This window comes from Grampus griseus (genome assembly GCF_964374135.1).
Source record: "Grampus griseus genome assembly, chromosome: 3".
NCBI classification, from domain to species: domain Eukaryota; kingdom Metazoa; phylum Chordata; class Mammalia; order Artiodactyla; family Delphinidae; genus Grampus; species Grampus griseus.
Window position 1 is genome coordinate 40,738,652 of NC_139019.1, and position 18,615 is coordinate 40,757,266.

The 18,615-nt window shown below is 37.7% G+C and overlaps 1 protein-coding gene across 3 annotated transcripts in view; it reads left to right on the forward strand.

The window, feature by feature from the left end:
* Nucleotides 1-17,363, forward strand: part of NDUFS4 (NADH:ubiquinone oxidoreductase subunit S4) — a 119,393-nt gene extending 102,030 nt beyond the window's left edge. Inside the window, exon 5 of one of the 3 annotated variants that reach the window (XM_082652185.1) lies at nucleotides 17,149-17,363. In XM_082652185.1, the coding sequence (XP_082508311.1) occupies nucleotides 17,149-17,252 (104 nt within the window). In that variant the 3' untranslated portion in view covers nucleotides 17,253-17,363. Of the gene's footprint in view, nucleotides 1-11,844; nucleotides 11,940-17,148 lie in introns of those variants that run through there. The other 2 variants (XM_082652186.1, XM_082652184.1) reach the window with 2 other exon arrangements.
* Nucleotides 17,364-18,615: the final 1,252 nt, after the last annotated feature.

Consider the following 18,615-nt stretch of genomic DNA (forward strand, 5'->3'; position numbering starts at 1 on the left):
TTTGTCTCCTTAGGTAGGTTTATTCCTGGGTATTTTATTCTTTTTGTTGTAATGGTAAATGGTAGTGTTTCCTTAATTTCTCATCATTAGTGTATAGGAATGCAAGAGATTTCTGTGGATTAATTTTGTATCCTGCTACTTTACGAAATTCACTGATTAGCTCTAGTAGTTTTCTGGTAGCATCTTTAGGATTCTCTATGTATAGTATCATATCATCTGCAAACAGTGACAGTTTTACTTTTTCTTTTCCGACTTAGATTCTTTTTGTTTCTTTTTCTTCTCTGATTGCTGTGGCTAATACTTCCAAAACTATGTTGAATAATAGCGGTGAGAGTGGGCAACCTTGTCTTGTTCCTGATCTTAGTGGGAATGGTTTCAGTTTTTCACCATTGAGAATGATGTTGGCTGTAGGTTTATCATATATGACCTTTATTATGTCAATATAGGTTCCCTGTATGCCTACTTACAGAAGAGTTTTATCATAAATGGGTGTTGAATTTTGTCAAAAGCTTTTTCTCCATCCATGGAGATGATCATATGGTTTTTATACTCAATTTGTTAATATGGTGTATCACATTGATTTGCATATATTGAAGAATCCTTGCATTCCTGGAATAAACCCCACTTGATCATGGTGTATGATCCTTTTAATGTGCTGTTGGATTCTGTTTGCTAAGTATTTTGTTGAGCATTTTTTGCATCTGTGTTCATCAGTGATATTGGCCTGTAGTTTTCTCTCTTTGTGACATCTTTGTCTGGTTTTGGTATCAGGGTGATGGTGGCTTCGTAGAATGAGTTGGGGAGTGTTCCTCCCTCTGCTATATTTTGGAAGAGTTTGAGAAGGGTAGGTGTTAGCTCTTATCTAAATGTTTGATAGAATTCGCTTGTGAAGCCATCTGATCCTGGGCTTTTGTTTGTTGGAAGATTTTTAATCACAGTTTCAATTTCAGTGCTTATGATCGGTCTGTTTATATTTTCTATTTCTTCCTGGTTCTGTCTCAGAAGTTTGTGCTTTTCCAAGAATTTGTCCATTTCTTCCAGATTGTCCATTTTCTTGGCATATAGTCTCGGAAGGTTGCGCTCTTCTAAGAATTTGTCCATTTCTTCCAGATTGTCCATTTTCTTGGCATATAGTTGCTTATAGTAATCTCTAATGATCCTTTGTATTTCTGCAGTGTCAGTTGTTACTTCTCGTTTTTCATTTGTAATTCTGTTGATTTGAGTCTTCTCCCTTTTTTCCTTGATGAATCTGGCTAATAGTTTATCAATTCTGTTTTTTTTTTTTTTACATCTTTATTGGAGTATAATTGCTTTACAATGATGTGTTAGCTTCTGCTTTATAACAAAGTGAATCAGTCATACATATACACATGTTCCCATATCTGCTCCCTCCTGGGTCTCCCTCCCTCCCACCCTCCCCATCCCACCCCTCTAGGTGTTCACAAAGCACCGAGCTGATCTCCCTGTGCTATGCGTCTGCCTCCCACCAGCTATCCATTTTACCTTTGGTAGTGTATACATGTCCATGCCACTCTCTTGCCCTGTCACAGCTTACCCCTCCTCCTCCCCCTCCCCACATCCCCAAGTCCATTCTCTAGTAGGTCTGCGTCCCCTTTCCCGTCTTACCCCTAGGTTCCTCATGACATTCTTTTTTTTCTTTCTTGAATTCCATATATATGTTTTAGCATATGGTATTTGTCTTTCTCTTTCTGACTTACTTCACTCTGTATGACAGACTCTAGGTCCATCCACCTCATTACAAATAACTCAATTTCATTTCTTTTTATGGCTAATATTCCATTGTATATATGTGCCACATCTTCTTTATCCATTCATCTGTCGATGGACACTTAGGTTGCTTCCATCTCCTGGCTATTGTAAGTAGAGCTGCAATGCACATTTTGGTACATGACTCTTTTTGAATTACGGTTTTCTCAGGGTATATGCCCAGTAATGGGACTGCTGGGTCATATGGTAGTTCTATTTGTAGTTTTTTAAGGAACCTCCATACTGTTCTCCATAGTGGCTGTACCAATTCACATTCCCACCAGCAGTGCAAGAGTGTTCCCTTTTCTCCACACCCTCTCCAGCATTTCTTGTTTGTAGATTTTTTGACGATGGCCATTCTGATTGGTGTGAGGTGATACCTCATTGTAGTTTTGATTTGCATTTCTCTAATGATTAATGATGTTGAGCATTCTTTCATGTGTTTGTTGGCAGTCTGTATATCTTCTTTGGAGAAACGTCTATTTAGGTCTTCGGCCCATTTTTGGATTGGGTTGTTTGTTTTTTTGTTATTGAGCTGCATGAGCTGCTTGTAAATTTTGGAGATTAATGCTTTGTCAGTTGCTTCATTTGCAAATATCTTCTCCCATTGTGCAGGTTGTCCTTTGGTCTTGTTTACGGTTTCCTTTGCTGTGCAAAAGCTTTGAAGTTTCATTAGGTCCCATTTGTTTATTTTTGTTTTTATTTCCATTTCTCTAGGAGGTGGGTCAAATAGAAACTTGGCTGTGATTTATGTCATAGAGTGTTCTGCCTATGTTTTCCTCTAAGAGTTTGATAGTTTCTGGCCTTACATTTAGGTCTTTAATCCATTTTGAGCTTATTTTTGTGTATGGTGTTAGGTAGTGATGTAATCTCATACTTTTTCATGTAGCTGTCCAGTTTTCCCAGCACCACTTATTGAAGAGGCTGTCCTTTCTCCACTCTACATTCCTGCCTCCTTTATCAAAGACAAGGTGACCATATGTGCGTGGGTTTATCTCTGGGCTTACTATTGTGTTCCATTGATCTGTCTTTCTGTTTTTGTGCCAGTACCATACTGTCTTGATTACTGTAGCTTTGTAGTATAGTCTGAAGTCAGGGAGCCTGTTTCCTCCAGCTCTGTTTTTCGTTCTCAAGATTGCTTTGGCTCTTCGGGGTCTTTTGTGTTTCCACACAAATTGTGAAATTTTTTGTTCTAGTTCTGTAAAAAATGCCAGTGGTAGTTTGATAGGGATTTCACTGAATCTGTAGATTGCCTTGGGTAGTAGAGTCATTTTCACAGTGTTCTCTTTTCCAATCCACAAACATGGTATATCTCTCCATCTATTTGTATCATCTTTAATTTCTTTCATCAGTGTCTTATAACTTTCTGCATACAGGTCTTTTGTCTCCTTAGGTAGGTTTATTCCTAGATATTTTATTCTGTTTGTTGCAATGGTAAATGGGAGTGTTTTCTTGATTTCACTTTCAGATTTTTCATCATTAGTGTATAGGAATGCAAGAGATTTCTGTGCATTAATTTTGTATCCTGCTACTTTACCAAATTCATTGATTAGCTCTAGTAGTTTTCTGGTAGCATCTTTAGGATTCTCTATGTATAGTATCATGTCATCTGCAAACAGTGACAGCTTTACTTCTTCTTTTCCGATTTGGATTCCTTTTATTTCCTTTTCTTCTCTGATTGCTGTGGCTAAAACTTCCAAAACTATGTTGAATAAGAGTGGTGAGAGTAGGCAACCTTGTCTTGTTCCTGATCTTAGTGGAAATGGTTTCAGTTTTTCACCATTGAGGATGATGTTGGCTGTGGGTTTGTCATATATGGCCTTTATTATGTTGAGGAAAGTTCCCACTGTGCCTACTTTCTGCAGGGTTTTAATTGTAAATTGGTGTTGAATTTTGTCGAAAGCTTTCTCTGCATCTATTGAGATGATCATATGGTTTTTCTCCTTCAATTTGTTAATATGGTGTATCACGTTGATTGATTTGCATGTATTCAAGAATCCTTGCATTCCTGGAATAAACCACACTTGATCATGGTGTATGATCCTTTTAATGTGCTGTTGGATTCTGTTTGCTAGTATTTTGTTGAGCATTTTTGCATCTATGTTGATCAGTGATATTGGCCTGTAGTTTTCTTTCTTTGTGACATCCTTGTCTGGTTTTGGTATCAGGGTGATGGTGGCCTCGTAGGATGAGTTTGGGAGTGTTCCTCCCTCTGCTATATTTTGGAAGAGTTTGAGAAGGATAGGTGTTAGCTCTTCTCTAAATGTTTGGTAGAATTCTCCTGTGAAGCCATCTGGTCCTGGGCTTTTGTTTGTTGGAAGATTTTTAATCACAGTTTCAATTTCAGTGCTTGTGATTGGTCTGTTCATATTTTCTATTTCTTTCTGATTCAGTCTTTGCAGGTTGTACATTTCTAAGAATTTGTCCATTTCTTCCAGGTTGTCCATTTTATTGGCATAGAGTTGCTTGTAGTAATCTCTCATGATCTTTTGTACTTCTGCAGTGTCAGTTGTTACTTCTCCTTTTTCATTTCTAATTCTGTTGATTTGAGTCTTTCCCTTTTTTCTTGATGAGTCTGGCTAATGGTTTATCAATTTTTTTTATCTTCTCAAAGGACCAACTTTTAGTTTTATTGATCTTTGCTATCATTTCCTTCATTTCTTTTTCATTTATTTCTGATCTGATCTTTATGATTTCTTTTCCTTCTGCTAACTTTGGGGGTTTTCTGTTCTTCTTTCTCTAATTTATTTAGGTAAGGTTAGGTTGTTTATGAGATGTTTCTTGTTTCTTGATGTAGGATTATATTGCTATAAACTTCCCTGTTAGAACTGCCATTGCTGCATCCGATAAGTTTTGGGTTATCGTATTTTCATTGTCATTTGTTTCTAGGTATTTTTTGATTTCCTCTTTGATTTCCTCAGTGATCACTTGGTTATTTAGTAGTGTGTTGTTTAGCCTCCATGTGTTTGTATTTTTTACAGTGTTTATCTTGTATTTGATATGAAGTCTCATAGTGTTGTAGTCAGAAAAGATACTTGATTTCAAGTTTCTTAAATTTACCAAGGCTTGATTTGTGACCGAAGCTATGATCTATCCTGGAGAATGTTCCATGAGCACTTGAGAAGAAAGTGTATTCTGTTGTTTTTGGATGGAATGTCATATAAATATCAGTTAAGTCCATCTTGTTTAATGTGTCATTTAAAGCTTGTGTTTCCTTATTTATTTTCATTTTGGATTATCTGTCCATTGGTGAAAGCAGGGTGTTGCAGTCCCCTAATATTGTGTTACTGTCTATTTCCCCTTTTACGGCTGTTAGCATTTGCCTTATGTATTGAGGTGCTCCTATGTTAGGTGCATAAATATTTACATTTGTTATATCTTCTTTTGGGATTGATCCCTTGATCATTATGTAGTGTCCTTCTTAGCCTCTTGTAATAGTCTTTAAAATCTATTTTGTCTGATATGAGAATTGCTACTCCAGCTTTCTTTTGATTTCCATGTGCATGCAATATCTTTTTCCATCTCCTCACTTTCAGTCTGTATGTGTTCCTAGGTCTGAAGTGGGTCCCTTGTAGACAGCATATATACGGTCTTGTTTTGTATCCATTCAGCCAGTCTATGTCTTTTGGTTGGAGCATTTAATCCATTTACATTTAAGGTAATTATCGATATGTATGTTCCTATTACCATTTTCTTAATTGTTTTGCGTTTTTTATTGTAGGTCTTTTCTTTCTTTTGTGTTTCCTGCCTAGAGAAGTTCCTTTAGCATTTGTTGTAGAGCTGGTTTGGTGGTGCTGAATTCTCTTAACTTTTGCTTATCTGTAAAGGTTTTAATTTCTCCATCGAATCTGAATGAGACCTTTGCTGCGTAGAGTATTCTTGGTTGTAGGTTTTTCCCTTTCATCAGTTTAAATATGTCCTGCGACTCCCTTCTGGCTTGCAGAGTTTCTGCTGAAAAATCAGTTGTTAACCTTATGGGGAGTCTCTTGTATGTCATTTGTTGTTTTTCCCTTACTGCTTTTAATATTTTTCTTTATTTAGTTTTTGATAGTTTGAGTAATATGTGTCTTGGTGTGTTTCTCCTTGGTTTTATACTGTATGGGACTGTCTGCACTTCCTGGACTTGATTGGCTATTTCCTTTCCCATATTAGGGAAGTTTTCAACTATAATCTCTTCAAATATTTTCTCAGTCCCTTTCTTTTTCTCTTCTTCTTCTTCTGGGAACCCTGCAATTCAAATGTTGGTGCTGTTTACTGCTGTCTCAGAGGTCTCTGAGATTGTGTTCAATTATTTTCATTCTTTTTCCTTTATTCTGCTCCCTGGCAGTTATTTCCACCATTTTATCTATCAGCTCACTTATCCATTCTTCTGACTCACTTATTCTGTTATTGATTCCTTCTAGAGTATTCTTAATTTCTGTAATTGTGTTGTTCATCACTGTTTGTTTGCTCTTTAGTTCTTTTAGATCCTTGTTAAATAAATATTTCTTGTATTTTCTCCATTCTGTTTCTGAGATTTTGGATCATCTTTACTGTCATTAATCTGAATTCTTTTTCAAGTAGGTTGCCTATTTCGTCTTCATTTATTATTTGGTCTTGGAGGTTTTTACCTTGCTCATTCGTCTGTAACATATTTTTTTGTTTGTTTTGATTGGTGGTGCTGTATTCTTCTCTTACTGGTTGTTTGGCCTGAGACATCCAGCACTGGAGTTTGCAGGTAGTTAGTTAGATAGAGCTGGTTCTTAGTGCTGAGATGAGGACCTCCAGGAGGCCTCACTCTGACTGATATTCCCTGGGGTCTGAGGTTCTCTGTTAGTCCAGTGGTTTCGACTCGGAGCTCACACCAAAGGTGCTCAAGCCCTACGTCCGGCCTGGGAGCCAAGATCCTGGAAGCTTCGTGGCAAAATAAAAGAAACAGGAAGGAAGGAGGGAGGGAGGGAGGGAAGGAAACAAGGAGCAGTACAATATCAAAGAATAAAAAAGAAAATAAAATTAGAAAGATAAAAAATATATTAGGAAAAATAAAACTATAATTGAAACAACTGCCACAAGGTAAAATAAATCCAGAACAGAAAAAAAGAAAACAACAAAAAAGCGGGTGGGGGGGTGTGGGGAACAAGCCAAAAGGAGAGATCATTAATAAAGTATAAAGAATAAAATAAAATTAGAAAAATAAAAGATTAGGAAAAATAAAGATATATAAGAATGAACAACAATGAATCAACAAGGTATAACAGACCTCCAATCTAATAGAGAAAAAAGAAAAGAAAAAATCCTTGGCTATGAGGGTGGAGCTTAGGCAGGGGGTGGAACTTAGGCAGGGGCAGGGTTTAGGGTGGGGCAGGGCCTAGGCTCAGTACCCACATAGCTGGGAAAGGCCCTGGGGGGCGTGGCCTAGGTGGGGCGATTTTTAAGCATGGGGCAGGGCCTCTGCTTAGGACCTGCTAGGAAGGGGAGAGGCAGTAAGTGGGAAGGAAGGGCCTCTGGAGTGTGGAGTTCTGGAGTTAGGAGGTAAGGCCCTGGGTGAGGGTGTGTGGCTGGGGTTTACGCCCAGCGCATTGGAAGGGTTCTCCGAGTGTAGAGGTAGGGCCCTGGGTGGGGGTGTAGGGGTGGGCTTGGGCTCTGTGCAGCAGGAGGGAGGCTCTGAGGGCAGAGGATTAGGCCCAGGAGCCCAACAGGCTTCCTGATGCCTACGTGGCCAGGGAAAGCCCTGGCTGTGTTCCCTTCCATTACTTCGCACTCCTCCCCCACCATCTCCCCCAGGGTCTCCCCCGTTGCCACTGGACCTCTAACTGTGGGTGGGTCTCACTGGGTGTAGGAACTCCTTCTCTCCCCCAGCCATCACTCAGGGGTGCTGGTCCCAGAGGTCGGGCCTTTACTTTTGTACCCCCTTACCTCCCTCCCATTCCCTCAGGACCCAGGCAGCTGGAGGGGGCCTAGGTGGGCAGAGAATTTGGCCCAGGATCTCAACAGATTCCTGGGGATCCAGGTGGGCAGGGGAAACCTGGCCACGCTCCCTTTTGATCCTCTGCCCTCCTAACGGTTCACCAGTTTCCCCCTTCAGGCTGGGATCCCTTCCCCTCCCAAAGCCACCCCTCAGGGGTGCCAGTCCCATCCCCCCTCCACTTCTCCTCCCCCTTCACTCCCCACGTCCTACCCAGTCGTTGGGGGTTCCTCCCGTCCCCTTAGGTGACCGTGGTCACCCACCGGTGCCTGGCAGGTACCCTAGTTGTGAGGAGACGCAAATTCCGTGTCCTCCTAGTAAGCCATCTTCGTGTGCATTCCTTACAGTCCAACTTATCCAAGTGGCAAAAATGAACGTGTCCATTAACAAACCAAAGATACAGCCTCCCTGTAGCATATAAAAGAAGCAAAAGTACATAAATTTAAATTTTTGCTTAGTAATCAATTGTTCAGTATTTTATTGTAGAAATTATCTAGGTATCTAATAAATATTCATTAATATCATTTAAGGTTTTAGGTTATCTAAAGATCCTGGAAATTAATTTTAAAGATGACATATTGCAAAATGTAATTAGTGTTGAAATAAAATTGTTTGTTAGAATAACTAATCATTGTAGATAAACACAAATTTACATTTTGCAGGATTGTAAAACATTGAAAAGAAGTAATGTTAGCTTATTTGATCAGAAAACTTGTATAAGTTTAGAAAGACTGTATTCAGGTAGAATAAAAATCTATGCTTGTGTTATATTTAACACTGATATATTAGAGAAAACATAGCTGTTTTTATTAAACAAAAATTCAATTTGCCATTTGCCAAAATTTACCTATATTACCTGAATTTAAATTCTTAAATGTTTGTTAGGTCCTATAAGAATACTTTTTAAACCTAGCACATTCAAGGTATTAGAAATTCAGTTCCCTCATTTTAGGAATATTCCACTTATACAAGCACGTATTTTCTCTATACCCAGTCAGAACAGAGCCCCTTAATGATATTTTATAATCTAATTCATTAATTCCATCTGGAGGTAGAAAAACACTAGCCACACACATAATGAGAAGTAAAGGCATTTCTGAATTAATAGGTTATGTAGACACACATAGTCACACAAAGAACTTATAATTTCAATTCTGAAATTTCAGCCATGGGTTAATAGTAAACATAGAATTTTAATATTCACTGGTCGACACTAAAGAGCTGTTCTCTACTCAGTGATTACAACTTCTTCATTTATCTGACCTCAAATAGGAAGGACTAACAAACCAGATTTTCTGTCTTTTCTCATCTGAGAATGGATTTCTAAAGGCATTAATCCATTTTGGTTGTTTTAAATTAATTTTAAAAAATGTTATTATAATTTTTTAAAATTTATTTTTGGCTGCGTTGGGTCTTTGTTGCTGTGTGTGGGCTTTCTCTAGTTGCAGTGAGTGGGGGCTACTCTTCGTTGTGGTGCGTGGGCTTCTCATTGTGGTGGCTTCTCTTGTTGCAGAGCATGGGCTCTAGGCACGTGGGCTTCAGTAGTTGCAGCACAAAGGCTCAGTAGTTGCGGTGCACAGGCTTAGTTGCTCCACGGCATGTGGGATCTTCCTAGACCAGGGATCAAACCCGTGTCCCCTGCATTGGCAGGCAGATTCTTAACCACTGAGCCACCAGGGAAGTCCCCATTAATCCATTTTAAGGGAATCATTAAATGATCAGACCTTTAAATCAGTTCCCCAGATTAGTAGAGAACAACATTGAAATTTGAAAAACGAGAATCAGCAAAGTTCTCTTACTTTCAGAAGCCAAGAAAAGATATGCCTGAGCTTAAAATAAGGTACACAACTTCTGGTGAAGAAATTTACTTGGTTTTGGTTGGTGAACCTATTGGGCATCTCAGTAGTACCTCCAAAATTGTTAAAAGAATATCCTGAAAAAGATGAGATTATGATTTAATATAGATATAAGTAAACATGTGTTGAAGAATTTATTTTACTCATGAAATAAGGGAGCCAGGCAGGCGTTATAACCAGTTCAAAGGAAAAGTCAGTACAGCACAAATTTATATAGAGTGAAAGAATGAGATGAATTGCAAATAGAAACAAAACTGGTTTTTCCAAGGCCTAGGGAGTCACCAGGCAGGACAGAATTTATATATCTATCAAGTACAGTTGATTCTCATTATTCATGGTAGTTATGTTTTTTTCGTTTGTTTTTTGCGGTGCGCGGGCCTCTCACTGTTGTGGCCTCTCCCGTTGAGGAGCACAGGCTCCGGACGCACAGGCTCAGTGGCCATGGCTCACAGGCCCAGCCGCTCCGCGGCATGTGGGATCTTCCCGGACCGGGGAACGAACCCGTGTCCCCTGCATCAGCAGGCGGACTCTCAACCACTGTGCCACCAGGGAGGCCCGGTAGTTATGTTTTATAAAGTCACCACAAACACTAAATTAGTGAATACTGAAATATTGCTCCTAGGGAAAATGATTCCTGTGAGACTCTGATCACAAAATTTTGTCAGCCAGTCAATACACCATCTTGTTTTTATGTGTGTTTCTGTTTAAAAGTACCTTATTTAATGTATTTTGTTGATTCATGAACATTGAACTCATGGCCAACAGCATTATGCCTGAATGACGCTTACCTAACACAACTTGGCACATCACAGCCTTCTTGCACTTAGAAACACTAAACAGCACTAAACCACTACCCTTGGGGGTCATTTTAAACAGTGAAATTACCAACAAGAAGCGCAAAAATGCAAAAAACGTGGCTGTGAATAGACTACAGAAAGGATACTTGTTTACAGTGTGAGAGCTGAAACAAGAAGGCAGAGCATTACCTCGTTTGATCTCAGCTGGAGCATGTGTGTTGGATGACTCAAAATTTTCATTGCTCTGTGCATGTCATGAATGACCATGGAAGCCTCACAAGTATGCATTTTGGGTTTACAAATGAATTTTAGTGAGTAGGCGAATTTGAAAATACAGAATCTGCGAATAATGAAGATTATTTGTACATACAACGTTTGGAATTGCAAAGTAACTCAAAGAAGATTAACAGCTATGATCTGTTGTTCTATAAACACTTCGTCGTCTCTACTGAAGCACCAATTTTTTTTTCTACATAATTCTTTCTTCCCAATCCCCAGTCCCAGTACTACTGACTGTCTTGTGGCTAGGGAAATGTTCCGTTTGGCTGCTAAGGAGAAAGACAGACAGACAAACGTGAAATCCTTAGATTCTCTGTTGGAAGTCTGAAATAATTTTTCTCATAGAGATAGTGTTATACATGGGGGCTTAGTGAGGTTCTAGTATATTTTGGGTTATATAGGATTCTGGAAATCTACAGGATTCTGGAGATCCCTACACACAGACCACACCCAGACCAATTATGTCAAAATCTGAGTGATTTTCTTTTCTTTCTTTTTTTTTTTTTTTTTTTTTTGCCGTACGCGGGACTCTCACTGCTGTGGCCTCTCCCGTTGCGGAGCGCAGGCTCCGGACGTGCAGGCTTAGCGGCCATGGCTCACGGGCCCAGCCGCTCCGCGGCATGTGGGATCTTCCCGGACCGGGGCACGAACCCGTCCCCTGCATCGGCAGGCGGACTCTCAACCACTGTGCCACCAGGGAAGCCCCTAAGTGATTTTTGAAAATCTACCTTTGTTGTATAGTTTCGTTCTCTAGAAAAATGTGTTGTAAATTTCTAATGACTGATTTTCAAATGTACTTTTGGAACACAAACCAGTTTGTTTTGTGGCAACTTCTGAATAATGTGGCTCCAAAATAATAATACTGTATAGCAAATATATTATTTGAACAGATAAAATTTAAGGGAGCATTAACTATCGTATCAAAGGTTTTTTTTTTTTTTTTTGGTCTTTGCAGCTGTGGCAGGTGTAGGGTGTTGCTAATCCATCTTACATAAGTTTCATGGAAAGAACTGCTTTGCCAGTGTATCCAAAATACATTTCTCCTCTATAATATTTTCTAAAAGAAGATCTAAGATATTTTTAAATTATTCTGAACCTCTTCCTCTCCCCCAAAATATTAGATACGTGAGAATTTCAAATAGGGGTACTTTTTTTGGCCACATCACGCGGCATGCAGGATCTTATTTATTTCCCCGACTAGGGATCAAACCGGCGCTCCCTGCAGTGGAAGTGCAGAGGCTTAACCACTGGACCACCAGGGAAGTCCCAAGGTACTTTTGAGTGCCTATAAAGCTACTTTTCTTCCTTCTCCCCTTCCTTCCTTAAATTATATTTTAAGTTTATGCTTTGCTTTTACCTAGGCGCATAGTATGGGTCCATGGCCTGGTGGGGAATCTTGAAACTTTCTAAGTATCAACATACCTCTCAAAGTCTTTGCTATTCTGATCCCATGCCTCTGTTAGCAGTGACTGCCAGATATGTCAGTTTGTGCCAAATTATGTGATCGTTCTTACTTTGTACACAAATGGACAGTAGGAAAAATCATTAAACCGTTCACTTCCAAATATCAGAGTTTGCGATTAGGTTATTGGAGGAGAAAGACCTTTAACAGGACTTGAACCAAGGTTACTAGAGGTAACATATTTCACAAGCAGTAAAAATACTGATGAATGTTTCTCTGTATTTCTGCATTACTGAACCATAAATAAAATGGTTCTGTAAATTTAAATGAATGGGATTTTCTTTTGTCTCATACATGGAATTCATAAATTATTGGGGTCTCGTTTTGTTCAGAGGCTTTTCTGTTTTTGTTTTTTGGTAGTATTTGAAAAGGTTACACCAGACATTCATATCATAGGACGTAGAATATACCAGCCACAATCTGGAGGTCAACAAAATAAATGGGCATATTTCTGAAGAAGAAATTGAGCATGGGATATCACAGATCACATTTTAAGTTTATTGGAGCATTTGCCAGAGGTATTTCTCTGATACTAGGGCTTAACGTTCAAATATCTTTGTGAAAGCATTCCAGTGTGTGAAACAGCAAAGGGAGTCAGCTTCTCATCATTTGGGTGCTGTTGGTTGGATTTGTGGTTAATCCATGCCATATGGCTGCTCTCCTCAGTGGGAAGTGACGGCAGCCCTAGGAGCTTTACCCCATCCCTGGGCAGCTGCCTTAGACTCAGTTGCTTTGATCTTCTTCTGTTGCACAGCTGGGAGGAGCAAGGGCTGGTTTTCAGACCAACCAGAACAACAGAACAACACATGAAACCATTGTCATAGATTACACCTTGATTTTATACAAGCATTCTTCAGAGAGTGCAAGCGTTTTCACTTTCATAATCTCATTCAAAAACTCGTTTGAGTTATTTCTTTAAAAAAAATTTTCAGGTTGCAAAAGCAATTCCTGTGGAAATTTAAACATTTCACAAATAAGATTCCATTCTTAAAGGTCTATGTTTTATTTCCCACAGGTTATATTATCTTCTGTCCTTCTAAGAACAAGTTTCAAATAGGAAAGTAGAAAAGATGAGTACAATTCATGAAACATACTCATTAAGTACAAATGTTCAATGTCCTTTCAAGTGCTTTTACTCTTGTAGTTATCTTGTCTTTTTAGTTTAAGCTACAGCTTGCCCCAGTAGCCTTTATACTGCTACAATATTACAAAAATAATTTTAAAAGATTGTGGTATGAAGTTTTTAGTGGGACCAGTAAATTTGTTCATCCAGGCACTGTAAGGTAGACACTTTGTAGAGGGATGCTTGGAAATGTGGTCAGATTCTTAACAGGGTTCCAGAAAAGGGCAAATTTTCATTGTAACATCAGTCCTACATAGTAGAAAACTGCTGAAAAATCCAAAGGGAGATTTTACGTAGACTCTGACTTGAGTTTCAGTCTTTGTGAATTGTCATTAGACTTCCTCATACCCTTCTTTGCTTTTACTTAATCAGAGAAACACAGTTGCTTGTGTCGCTTTGGGAACGGTTTTCCGTAGAAGAATCACTGGTGGCTGTGATAAAGTGGAAAGTAATAGCATAGAGACGGATGCCGTTAGCAAACGCAGGTTTCTTCCATGGGTGTTTCTGTTTGTTTCACAGGGTGCTTTGCCCATCCACATTCCAATCCCTATAATGATACTTCTATTTATTGTTGTTATCACTATCAACAGCAACTATAATCTGGCTCACAATTCCCAAGAGTCAGCTCACTCCTTAGTTACCAGGAGAAAACCCAAACCAGTTGTTCTTTTATGTGTACAAAACCCCAGTCTTCTCACATTGCAGTGACCCTGACAGCGTTTTCAGACTCCATGGACAGAACAGATAATAGAGCTATGTCTGCATTCTGAGGCAGTAAAAAAAAATTCTTTTTCTCCCTCGTGGCTGAAGGATTAACTGTAATTGAGAGTGATTATCAAGTATGTGTGTGTGTGTATAGTACCAATTACTAAATATTTCTAAGTGCTTTCTCATTTCTTCTTCAGTTCCTCTTAGTGTCTTTATTGGGCTGGAGAATGTGTGTAGGAAGGCAGAGGGGGAGGGAACGTAAGTCGTCTCACCCATCATTTGGCAAGAAAAAGATCACAGAGTCTTGGGTAACTTACCAGTAATCATTACAATAACCAGACATAGAATCCACACTAGAAACGATTTCCTTTCTTCACAACTATGGGGGGACATATGGAGGACATAGCCTTACTTTCCAGGGATTCTTAAAACCGTCTTTTCAACTCATTTACAAAAATAAACAGAAAAAAAAGTTAGGAAATCACACAGGTTGAAAGGAGATGGGTGAAATAGATAAAAATTGCAGTTACAGGGAAATGCCATTTTATTATGAGGTGGTTAGGTGCATAGACTTAACCTGAATTAAAATCCAGGCTTTGCCACTTATTAGCCATGTGGCTTTAGGCTGCTTGTTTATGTTCTCTATTTTTCCTCATAATTAGATATAAAATCAGGGTATTTATAATGCCTACCTCATAAGCCAGGCAACCTATGAACTCAATTTTAAAACTCAGTGCAGGACCTAGAACACAGAATACCAGGCGCATTCCTGAATGGAGGCCTTTGTACTTGCGTTCTTTTTGCCTTCAAGCTCTCTTTCCAGACATCCACATGACTAACTCTCTGATGTCCTTTATGTCTTTGCTCAAATGTGATCTTCTCAGGGACGGAAGGTGCCCCTATCTGCCCTTTCTAAAATGTTTTCTCTTTAGTACTCATTAGTATATAATATATATTTTTAATTGTACGTTTTACTATATTAGCACGTAATATACTATGCATTTACTTATTAACTTCTCCTCCCCTACTGACTTGAAGAAGTTTGGAAATTTTTTGTTTACTGCTTTACCTCTGGTGTCTAAACAGTTCCTGACACAGAGAAGGCAATTGATAATCTTTGTTAAATGTATAACAAATGCTCAGTAAATATTATTGTTATACCTGCTTTACTGAATTGAGTATTTTATAATTATCAGCACCACTTGCTGATTAATGTAGGAAATGCTTGAGAAGTTTATAATGTTAAAATTATACTTAGTTCACAGTATTAATTTGCTTACCAAAACCCCTTTCTATAGTTACTAGGCCAAATTATGCCTAACTAGATTCAAAGCATCATAAGTTCAAAATTAATGGGTTCCAATATGACAGATTTTATTCACATTAATACTTCATATAGAAGATAAGTTGCTAGGAAGTTGCAAATCAAACTTGAGGGAGAAATAATACCTTTACGTTTATCAAGTTCTTACTATAAACCACAAGAACCAATAGAGTATGGTTAAGGCACAGGCTCCAGAATCAGACTGTGTTCAAATACTGCTTCTGCCCTTTCCTAGCTGAGTGACCTTGTGCTAGTTACCTAACCATTCTGTGCCTCAGTTTCCTCAGTTATATAAAAGAACTAATATTAATTCATATAAAGGTTTTAGAAAAATACCTTTCTCATAGAAGTTAATAAATGCCAGGACTTTACATGAATTAGCTTGTTTAAACCTCATGACAACCTATAAAGTAGGTACTGTTCTTATGCTCTTTAGTAAATTTTTTGAAATTCAAACAACCACTTGTTAATATACCAGTATTTGGGGTTCTGTGAAAGTAAGATGTATTTTAAACCATTTGTTTCATTTGCATTCCTCCTCCATTTCCTTATAGCAAATGGGCTTTCTTTGAAGATAGTGTTCTAGCAGTGGAGTTATTAATTATTTCCCCTTTTTGGGCACTGAAATAGGCATACTAGCAGTATACTTTGATGATTTGAGTTTCATAGGCTTCACTTTTACGGCAAAATCGAATTCTAAAAGGCTTGTTGCAACGTAAGCTTTGTGGTAGCAAATACTATACTCACCTAGAGGCACTAGAATTCATAACAACTCACAAGATCAAGAAGCTTACTTAATTAGACTACAGTATTCAGTTTGGAAATTTTATATATGACTGCATGATTCAGCCATGAATCAAATGTTTCAAGATGAGTTATTTGAAGAAAGTTCTAGAAGAGAAGAATGACAAATTACAGAGATGGAAAATGGATCTAATGAAGAAAAGTGAGTTATATAGATAGGTTGCTTGGACTAGGGAATAAAAGTATGACAATTATATTTTCAAGGAGGAGTGTGTTTATTTGGTTTTTCTCCATGTCTTAGAAGAACTGAACTATACTTAAAGCAGAAGGTATAGACATATATAAATCCAGTTTTCAAAATTGTAAAACACTGAGAAGGGCTTTGGAGAGAAGGTATAAACTCTCAGAAGGGAATAGACAGTTTAGACCAGTGGTACTCAAATTTCTATGCATAAAAATCTCCTGGGATCAATTAAGTACAGATTCCCAGGTCCCCACAAGAGATTCTGATCCAATGGATCTCTGGTCAGGCCTAAGAATTTGCACTGTTATCAGATACTTCAATGGGAGTCTAATGTAGACAGCCCTTGAAACAAATGTTGAAAAACTTTTTGAGTTTAATCTGCCTGTCAAACTCCAGGGAGCTCAACCAAGTAATCTCTTATGGTCTCCTCTAACTCTGATTTATATAGTTAGTTCTGTACATGTTTCTCTGTATCACTTCAAGTGAGCTCCAAACTGTTATAAAGGCACCAGCTCTTAGAAAGCAGTGAGATGGGTTATATTGTTCAGTATTGCTCATTACAGCTAAAGAAATCACATATTAAACCACAAAGAGGAATGGAAATTTTTACATAATACATAACTAATGGATATTTGAACAAGTAATATTCAGCAAGGAGAAATTAAATCATGGCTTACACCTTTAAGATATGGTAAATCATCTTCAGGCAATACTTTAGACCCTCTCGTCACACAGGATTACAAGGGGACGCATTACTAAATATTTATATTTCAAATGTTTTGACACATACTCGTGATAAATGAACATTAAATTTATGAAAGTTAGCCTCTGCTCGCTGTGTTCTTCAGGTGTCCTCTTTAATTCTGTTCTTGTGTGTTTATTTTTGTTTTTGTTTTCTAGGATGGAGCTATGATGTTGAAGAGAGAAGGGTTCCGAAACCCAAGTCCAAGTCTTACGGCGCAAACTTTTCTTGGAACAAAAGAACAAGAGTATCCACAAAATAGGTTGGCACGGATTATATCTCTGCTTGTCTGTGAATAAAGTCAGCTGTTCAGTATTTATAGTCCGTGTATATTACACCTCAATCTCCTAATAAATTTGACCTTTAAACTACATTTTGTGGTGTCATTTTATATGTTTTTTGATGTCTAAAATTAAACTTGTTATAATTTCCTTTATAGAGAGACATTTTCAGGTGATCATACCTCTAGGAAATTTCGGCACTTAATCTATTAAAAGGAGTACTTGAAATCTGCAATATTGAAGTTTTATACTTGCTTTTTATGACCATTCTCAAGTTAATAATATTTATAAACTACCAGCCATCATTATCAAAATGCTGTCTTAGAAATTTTCCTTTTATCATAGGTAAAGAAATTCATGATTACGTTGCAATCTGATAAACCTAAACCCAAATCTCCTTATTGTTGAAACCCTCTTCTTTAATTAGAAATATTCTCTAAGTAAGTTTCTTTGAGCCTGAATGAATTGTGTTCCATACTAAATGCTGCCCACAAATCAACACTTCATGATTGTGAGGTCCAGGTAAAGATTTTATATTCTTGTGAATTAAAAGACTCAGAAAATAAAAACCAGTTCTTTGTTTGTTAGAGATGATTAGTATTCACTGTTATTTTTAGAAAATATAAATATATGCTTTTGTTATGTGCTAATCATTTAGGTCATACAGTATGAGTTACCAAACACACACTGACTATATCGTGTTTTCTCAAGACATTTTTTATATTGTGGCATGTAATACACAATTTAAACCTCTGGTTTTCAACGTTTTGATTTTCCCAGTTTTTTGCTTTTATATTTAAAAACATATAACTCTTACTTCCCTAGCCAGACTGCAAATGACTAAAACTGTAAGTATTGAAATTTCTTTCTCAATGTCTTCAGCAAAGCCTCACTCGTGGGAAAGCACAATAAACAATGATTAGTTTGACTGTTTCAGTGATTCTGAATACAAACCAAACCTGGTCTGTCTCATTCTCTTCTAGTTTTCAGTTGATACGTCTTTGAAACTGTTAGTGGATATTTACTGGGACTCTATTCAATAGCTGTTCAAAAGTTGATGTTATTTACACTCATCTAAGAATTATACTGACCACTCAAGAGTTAATTTTAAATGGATTTTTTAAATTTTAGAACTCAGATTTTTTTAAATTTTATAAAACAATCTTGTTTTATCTTAAATATTGTTAAAATAATCTCCCATATATTCTCGAAAACTGAGGAACAGTTAATTAAAGTGGGTTTTTTGGAAGATAAATATTAAACCTACATGGGTAATGAAGATTAAATCACAAAATTAGAAAAAAATAGATTTTCAAATTGTGATTTAATTGATTGATTACCCAT